Here is a 9,026-nt window from a genome sequence, read left to right on the forward strand (position 1 = left end):
ACAGGGGTGTGATCAGAATTCGGCGTTTGGAAGGAAATCCAGGGCCACTATGGAGGTGGGGAGTGACGGAAGCAGAAGGGAGACTGGTGCTGTGGTCCGGGAGGGGCTGATGCTGACCTGGCCAGGGCAGTACAGTGAGTTTAGAATCAAGGAGAACGTCCAAAGATATTGCCAAGGAGGCACTGCCAGGCCGGCTGGTGGGGAAGAGTGAAGAATGCCCTTGAGCTTCTAATAAGTCTGTTGAATGGCACCAAGGACAGAGCTCTAGGTCCTGGTGCCCCATCTGTCACTAAGGTGCTGGCTAGTCTAGTACGTATTTCAGTTACATCAGACCCCACCCTCCCTTTAGAAGTTAGAGCTGCAAGAAATCTTAGAGATCATAACGTTGAACTTCATCACTCCATCTCCATTTTATAGATAATAAAGGAGGGGCTCCAAAAGTTGCCGTGGCTCACCTTCAACGTGAATGTGAATACGTAACTTGCTTTCCACTGAAAACATCAGGACGCTTAATATGCCCAACACAAATGCTCAACTGAAATAATTCAACACATAATTCAACAAATCGTCCTTCCCCTGAGGGTTAGGCACTGTTCTTAGGGTAAAAAAGCAGCTCTTACTGTCAGGACCTGGTGAGACGGAAAACAACATCAGCCCCACAAACCAACCAAAGAAGCAAACTGAGAAAACTTCAGCTATTTAGGGGCTATGAAGAAAACCAAACAGGATCACTAATGAGAGGGGGGCTGGGGGCTACTTTAAATAGAAGAGGTGACATCTGAGGTGGACCCTAATGCCCGAAGAAAAAGCCTGGGGGGAGAGCCACAGGGAAGGACGCTCCAGGGAGAGGGAACAACTAATGTAAAGGGCCTGAGGTAGAAACAATCGTGGTATGTTTGTGGAACAGAATGGCCAGTGTGGCCGGGAGAGCGGGTGAGGGAAATCACGCGAGATGGGCTCCAAGAGATGGGCCACAGGGAAGAGTTTGGATTTTTTTTTTTTATAACAGCTTTATTGATATATAATTCACCCTCACCACCCAGTTTGGCCATTTAAAGTAGGAGTAGAGATTTTATTCTAAGCGTAGTAAGGAGTCATGGAGGGAGGGTTAATTTCTGATCCACAGTTTATTATTTAAAATTTACACTTCAAAGGGAAGCTTCTAATTTTACTTATTTACTTTTTAAGTAAACTCTACACGTGTGGGCCTCAATCTCATAACCATGAGATGAAATCAAGTTATGTGCTCTACTGACTGAGCCAACCAGGTGCTCTTTCTGAGCCACATCTTATTTTATTTTTTAAGGTTTATTTATTTATTTTGAGAGGGAGAGAGAGAGAGAGAGAGAGAGAGAGAGAGCATCCCAAGCAGGCTCTGTGCTGTCGGCACAAAGCCTGACCCAGGGCTCAAGCTCAGGAATTGGGAGATCTTGGAGCTGAAACCAAGAGTCGGACACTTAGCCGACTGAGCCACCCTGATCCACGTTTTAAAGCCTGGTCAGACTGCTGTGTGGAGGATGGATTGGCCAGAGGTTGAGGGGAACAGGAGCTGAGAGACCCATTGTAGAGGCCAGTGAGCTAACCTAGGTGACAGGTGATTCTCGACTGAACCACAAGTGTCAGGGTGGAGATAGAAGTGGTCACATTGCAGATATATTTTGGAAAGAGAACCAGCAAGATTGGGTAGTGGGTTAGATGTTCGGGCTGAGGGGAAGGAAGAAAGGTGGCGCTGTGTAAGCAGAGCCGGGGAGAGCAGAGGGTGGTGTTTTGGACATGTTAAGTTTGTAGCACCACATGGTGGCACCCTTCAGTTTGGAAAGCTCGTTCATAGTTCAAGTGCAATCATTGAGGCCAACAGAGGCCAGGCAGAGGACACAGAGATAAACTGGCTCTACTCAGGCCACTCAGCCTCAGACAAGGGAAACCAAGCAATATGTTTCAGGGCATTAAATGCCCCATTAGGATGTACTTGAATGTAGACACCAGATGACTCCGACATAGTTTGACTTAAATAATAAGGACATCAATCATCACACCTCAAGGAGTCGTCTCCTAAATTCTTCTTCGTTTTGCCCTCTTCTGGATTTTGGCTTCATCACTGACTGGAAATAAAAACAGCAGAGTAGTTCCAGGCTTCATATCCAGACCCAGCAACACCCAAAGTGAGAAGGCCGTCCATCTCTTTGGGATCTCCTTAAGAGCGAGGGACCCTTGGGGCGCCTGGGTGGCCCAGTCGGTTGAGCATCCAACTTCAGCTCAGGTCATGAGTTCGAGCCCCGTGTCGGCTCTGTGCTGACAGCTCAGAGCCTGAAGCCTGCTTTGGATTCTTGGTCCCTCTCTGCCCCTCCCCTGCTCGTACTCTCTCTCAAAAAAAAAAAAAAAAAAAAAAATTAAAATTAAAAAAAAGACCCTTTCCTCACTGGCCCCAAAGAAGTCACACCCCCAACCCTAAACAACGCCCCGCCCCGCCCCCGACGAGAATAGGACCACCAGAAGACCTGTCAGGATTTATTCCTGGAATTGGGGGCAGGGCCATCTTAAACAAAATCAGGGAAGGTGGAAAATGGCTGCTAAGCAGGAGCTCCAATGAACAGATTGCTAGGGGGCCCCAGAAGGCCATCTGATTTCAAGGGTGCCTTTTTAAAGAGTTCAACATTCTGCACAAAGAACGTTTCTTTATCATCACACAAAATACATGTCATAAAGAGAAAGAACTTTCTCTGAGCCAATTCCCAGCCTCCTAAACTCCTGATAGTTTTCCACTTCCTTTGTCTGTTTCCCCTCGCCCCGCCCCATGCTATTTTTCTAGGGCAGCACTGTCTCTCCACTTAGCGCTGCTTAGGAGCACATTCCCAAGTGGCTGGCTCCTTGTCTCTAGCCCTACCTCATCCAGTGGCTATGCCAGATGCATGCTTCCCTGTCCACATACTGGACACCTGTGTTCACTCTGCTCTTTTTCACTGTCGCTCACGAGGAAGGCTGGACATCTGGGGAAATTCCATGCAAGCCCTCTTGCTCTCCAACATCAGAGTCGGGTGCCATCTCTCAGATTCCTCTGATACAAGAACAGTGGCCTCTGACAATCTAGGCTTCTCTGCGCAGACACCTTCAAGTGGGGCTTTGAATCTGCCTGGCTTTGGGGGCAGGGGCGCTGGGAAGGAGGACAGGTCACTTTCTTGATGCAGAGGTGGCTTCGGTGTCATGAACCACAGGTGTCGCGGACGAGTCTCAGTCCTGGCGTTTAGTTTGGTGGTGGTGGTGGCAACAGCAGCTGTCTTACAAGGTTCCATAAGTTCTGTGACTGACAAGCTGTTTCTCCAGCCTGTTCTGCGATTCCATAAGCTGCCCTAACCCTTACACACATCCTCCTTCTGCGGAAATCAGCCACTGTAAGTTCTGTTATCTGTAAATCAAGACGCCTAACTATTGCAGAGGATGCTACGGTCAACAGCGCTACAGAAAGTTTTCTCCCTTTGTACTCTTCTGAGTGCTTCTCAAATTTCAGTCATTCATGTACCACATTCGCCCAAATCTGCCGTGTTTTTATGCCACCCATATTATTTACCAAATACTAGTTTTTAAGTTGATTCATTTTTTTTTAATTTTTAATGTTTTATTTATTTTTGAGAGAGAGAGAGACAGCGTGAGCAGGGGAGTGTCAGAGAGAGAGGGAGGCACAGAATCTGAAACAGGCTCCAGGCTCTGAGCTAGCTGTCAGCACAGAGCCCGATGCGGGGCTTGAACCCACAAACGGCAAGATCATGACCTGAGCCGAAGTCCGACACTTAACCGACTGAGCCACCCAGGCGCCCCTAAATTGACTCATTTTTAAGCTCAGTACTTGCTACCTTGTTTTGTTTTCTTTTTTTTTTCTTGCTACCTTGTTTTCAAATGAATACACATTCCAATAAACACAGCGCTACTAAAATAGAAGGGATTCGTTCAAGTCCTACAATCCACCAAAAAAAATCTCACATTCTGATAGTGGCCAAGAGTGTCTTAGGAGACATTCCCAGAAGAGGGGTGAATCAGGACAGGATAAAAACAAAGAAACCCTTTTAATTAGGGCCCCAGGCCTTCCTAAGCTGAGCTGATGGGTTGGAGGGGCAGGACAGAATGTCTTAGCAAGTTCTTTTCATCTGAAAAGTATATTGGCAGTTAAAGGGCAGTACAGTGGTTGAGTGCATACATTTTTTGGAGTTTAGCTGTGTTGGGTTCCTAAATCACCCTGATGGTCAAGTCCTCTCACCTGTACAATGGGGGAAAGAATGGTTCCAGTCACACCTCGGAATGCTGGGAGTGCTGAATGTGAACCAATATGAAGCCTTTGCACAAGCCCTCATCCACAGAGAGCTCTACTCCTGAGTTGCCCAAACTCTTTTGAGCTTGGGAAGCTGTGTGTTATAAATAAATAGTTGCCCCGCCTGTGCTCAGAGAGAACCTCTTGAATCAATCTCTAAGGAAGGAATTAGGAAATGTTTGAAACAGAACCCGTCCATGGAGTCTTAGTATCCGATGAATTTCGGAAACCTCAATCAGGGTAAAGCAGCTGCTATCATCGCAGGGTGATGAGATGATAGATGTGAAAGTTAAAGGTCATTTGCTGGCCTTGCACTCAATCATTCAGTCAACAGAAATGTACTGGGAACTCACTGGGTGCCCCGCCCTGTGTGAGGTGCCAGGGATACCGCCGGTACATGAAAGACTCAGGCTACCCTTGCAAGCACCTGAGGCTGGTCCCTTAATCTTGGTATCATCGGTAAAAGTGGGTGAGTGGACGGTTTGAAAATCAAGAGGATTCGCCCCTGGGCTGCTGAGGGGCTTCACGGGTGGACGGCAGAGCTGTCTGTCCCCGCCAGCTGTGAGCCAGGCAGGGACGGATTTGAGGGTCAAGGGCTGTGGGCCCTGGAGGGCCCTGCACCCCATTCCTGCCTCCTGTCCAGCTCGTTTTCTCTCCGAGCCAGACGTCAGACTCTCTCTATGAAGTAGATTCTACTGCTGCCATCTTACAGATAAGAAAACAAAGGCTCAGCGGAGAGATGGGTCACACTTGCGCCCCACCCGCCAAAGGCTCCCAGGCCCGTGTCTCTCAGCCTGGCCGCAGGGCCTGGTCCTACCTGCGGCGGCGGCTCAGCGGCCGCCAGATCTCTCGCCAGATCCCCGCAGTGGGTCGGACTCCAAGGGGCTCTGAGGCAGGACGTTCCCGGGCAGGCCGCCGCCGCCGCCCCCCGGAGGCCGGCACCCTCGCTCCCCACCCGGCCTAGCCCTACCCAGTTCCCAAGACCAGCGCAAACACAGCACGCTCCCGCTGCGAACTACAACTCCCGTGAGCCCCTGGGGCGCTAGTGCGCGACCGGACTCTCCACGTCGGTCCCCGGCGCCGCCAGAGACACCTGCGTTGTCCCCGTCAGTCCGCGAGGCCCGAGAGCGTTGTGGAAACCATCTCCCTCCCTCCCCGCCCGCGAAACTCCAGCACTTAACGGGCGTCGCCTTTGGTCCCACGCCCGGAAGTCGTAAAGATGGCCATAGAAACTGGAGGCTAGAGAGACCCAGGAATGCCCTCCCGGCCTTCACTTCCGCCGGAAGTGATCTCCAATCGCCCGTGCCCTTTCCTTTCTGCACGCGCGGGCGCCGGCGGCCGGGTACTCCGGGCGCGAGTACGACCACAATGGCGGCCACCACCTTGCTGCGCGCGACGCCCCTCCTGAGCGGTGAGGGACGGGGAAGGGGATTGCGCTCGGGGACCCTTGCGGGGGTCGTCCGGAGTGTCCTCTGGCGCCCTGATTCCGTGCTTCTTCCCCGGCAGGTCTTGGCACCGGCCCGACCCCACTGTTGCAGGGTCTGTTGCGGCCGCTGGTGGCCCCCGCACTGCCCCGCTTGTGCCGCGGCCTGGCGGTGGAGGCCAAGAAGGCCTACGTGCGCGACAAGCCTCATGTGAACGTGGGCACCATTGGCCATGTGGACCACGGCAAGACCACGCTGACCGCGGCAATCACGAAAAGTAAGTGGGGTTGGTTGGTTGGGGGGCTCCGGCAGTCCCTCTCTGCTGGAGGGACCTGGACCCGGGGAGGTGCTGCAGAAGGTGGCGTAGCCCCAGGAGCCGGAACTCGGGCCAGCGGTAGTTTGGAAGATGCAGGAAACCCGTTTCCCCTGAATACGAAAATTTCTGTGATGCATAAGTTGGGGAGCCCGAATGGCTTCTCTCTAGCCATGGCCAGTGCTCTGTAAGTAGAGGCTCTTAACCTAGAAAAATCGCAGGGCTGGACCTTGAGTCCTTTTTAACATTTCTTTCTGACCCCAGTTACCTCTTTGTATAGGTGGGAGAGGCTCTGGGGTGTGGCTTGAGCCTTGCCTCTCCTCCTGGAACTTTGCCGGAGAAGTTTATTCTCTCTTCCTTCCCCTTAGTTTTAGCCGAGGGAGGTGGAGCCAAGTTTAAGAAATATGAAGAGATTGACAATGCCCCGGAAGAGCGAGCCCGTGGGATCACAATCAACGCAGCTCACGTGGAGTACAGCACTGCCGCCCGCCACTATGCCCACACAGACTGCCCAGGTCACGCAGATTACGTGAAGGTGAGAGTATTGCTGGGTACGGGGCCAGGGACGGTCTCCTGCCAGGAAAAACGTTGGATTTGTGGGGAGGTTCGGACAGTCCAGGTGCGTGGGTTGAGGTCATGAATAGCTGGGCATGGCCACGCAAAGTGGGGGGTAAGGAGATGGCAGAGAGAGGTGGGCCTCAGTTCCTAACTGCTGTGCTTGGCTAGACGGATGTGGAGCCCAGGAGGTTCTTGAACTAGGCTGTTTCCTCTGTTTCTTCTTCTCCTACCCAGAATATGATCACCGGCACCGCCCCCCTCGACGGCTGCATCCTGGTGGTGGCAGCCAATGACGGCCCTATGCCCCAGACCCGAGAGCATTTATTGCTGGCCAGACAGGTACTCAGAGCCTGGGGTGGAGTGGAAAGAGGAAGAGGAGGGAGTTGGTCCATTCAGGACAGCATTTCTCTGCCTTTTCCTCCACAGATTGGAGTAGAGCATGTTGTGGTATATATAAACAAAGCTGATGCTGTCCAGGATTCTGAGATGGTGGAGCTAGTTGAGCTGGAGATCCGGGAGCTGCTCACTGAGTTTGGCTACAAAGGAGAGGAGACCCCGGTCATCGTAGGCTCTGCCCTCTGTGCCCTTGAGGTGAAGGCGGGGTCAGGCAGGGGCTGCTACTGGCAGAGGATGGGGCTGGATGGGCATCCAGAGCTCTGCTCTGAATCTGGGGAGTGCCTCGTAGTAAGAGGAGCAGAATGAAAATTTCAGAGTCCTGTCACCTCCCCCACATAGCAACGTGACCCTGAGCTAGGCCTGAAGTCTGTGCAGAAGCTGCTGGATGCCGTGGACACTTATATTCCAGTGCCCACCCGGGACCTCGAGAAGCCTTTCCTGTTGCCTGTAGAGTCCGTTTACTCTATTCCTGGTGAGGACCGTGTGTTCACTTGCGCTCCTCTCTAGCTGTAGCCTGGCCCCGGGTCCCTGATGCCTTGTTCTGTTTCTTTCCAGGCCGGGGCACGGTGGTGACAGGTACACTAGAGCGCGGCATTTTGAAGAAGGGAGATGAGTGTGAGTTCCTGGGACATAGCAAGAACATTCGGACCGTAGTGACAGGTACAGGAAAGAGGCCTTGGGACCCAGGGGCCGGCTCCAGGATTTCCCCTTGCAGATCCTCTGTGCCTTCCCTCTGTCCTAGAGCCTCCTCCCTTGTCCCCCCTCCCCCTTCCTAGGCATTGAGATGTTCCACAAGAGCCTGGAGAGGGCAGAGGCAGGTGACAACCTTGGGGCCCTGGTCCGAGGCTTGAAGCGGGAAGACCTGAGGCGTGGCTTGGTCATGGCCAAGCCAGGGACCATCCAGCCCCACCAGAAGGTGGAGGCACAGGTGAGGGCTCCAGGCCACGGTGGGCGGCACTGAGCTCGCGTGTCTCTGCAGAGAGGCAGTGTTTCCAGCCGAGCACAGCCTCACCCTTGTTGCTCTCTTCTAGGTTTACGTCCTCAGCAAGGAGGAGGGTGGCCGCCACAAGCCTTTTGTGTCCCACTTCATGCCTGTCATGTTCTCCTTGACTTGGGACATGGCCTGCCGTGTCATCTTGCCACCAGGGAAGGTACAGTGGCTATAGGGAGTGTGGAGTGGCAGACACACTCTTCACACCAGCTCTGCCTCGTTCACGGTGTCAGAGATGGGACGACATGGGTGACTTTTCCTTGACTGGTGTAGACGAAGCTAGTGATAGACAGGTGTGGCCCACTGGGTTTAGGGGGAGTGAGTCTTCATCCAGTATTGCCTGGGTGAACTTGACCATGCTAGCATTTACCCGCAGGAAGCTCTTCCAGAAAAGGATTCTCCCTGTTCAGAGTTACGTTGTGCATAACAGCTCAGAGAAGTGTCGTGACTAAGAAACTTGCACCGCCCATAGCTGTCAAGAATGGACCTTAAGAACACTGGTCACAAGTGCTTTTCTGTCTTCAAATTTGCTGTTTACGTCTGCCTGGCAGCTGGAGTGAAGCTGTCCCCAGCAAGAATGTTCCTGCTGCCATTTCCCCTAACTATTAACCTTGGGAGGCAGCAAACCGTTGGGGGAAAGGTGCCCTGAGGGCCACGCGTGAACCCTGTCTCTGCCCCGTCCAGGAGCTTGCCATGCCCGGGGAGGACCTGAAGCTCAGCCTCATCTTGCGGCAGCCCATGATCTTAGAAAAAGGCCAGCGTTTCACCCTGCGAGATGGCAACCGGACCATCGGCACTGGCCTCGTCACCGAGACGTCAGCCCTGACTGAGGAAGACAAGAACGTCAAGTGGAGTTGAGTCTGGACTCTGCTCGGGCGCTCTTGAGTTTGGTGCCACACTGGCCAGCGTTCTCTCCTGCTTCCGATGCCCCCTTCCCAGGGCACAGGCTGCCACCTAGCAGTGCAACTAGACTGACACTTCTGGTCAGGAGGGCCCATGGCCTGCCAGGTGAGGTAGGTCAATAAACTGTTCTGTGAATAGTGA

General features: G+C 52.9%; 1 protein-coding gene across 1 annotated transcript; it reads left to right on the plus strand.

The window, feature by feature from the left end:
* The first annotated feature begins 5,465 nt into the window (after positions 1 to 5,465).
* Positions 5,466 to 9,026, plus strand: TUFM (Tu translation elongation factor, mitochondrial). The gene is made up of 10 exons (XM_039247963.1): positions 5,466 to 5,711; positions 5,807 to 6,001; positions 6,406 to 6,572; positions 6,830 to 6,934; positions 7,022 to 7,186; positions 7,331 to 7,463; positions 7,547 to 7,651; positions 7,768 to 7,919; positions 8,023 to 8,142; positions 8,667 to 9,026. Exons 1-10 carry the CDS (start codon positions 5,669 to 5,671, stop codon positions 8,838 to 8,840), a joined length of 1,359 nt encoding a protein of 452 aa, XP_039103894.1. The 5' UTR covers positions 5,466 to 5,668; the 3' UTR covers positions 8,841 to 9,026.

Source organism: Hyaena hyaena, unplaced genomic scaffold (assembly GCF_003009895.1).
Source record: "Hyaena hyaena isolate Hyena2069 unplaced genomic scaffold, ASM300989v1 scaffold_306, whole genome shotgun sequence".
Lineage (NCBI taxonomy): Eukaryota > Metazoa > Chordata > Mammalia > Carnivora > Hyaenidae > Hyaena > Hyaena hyaena.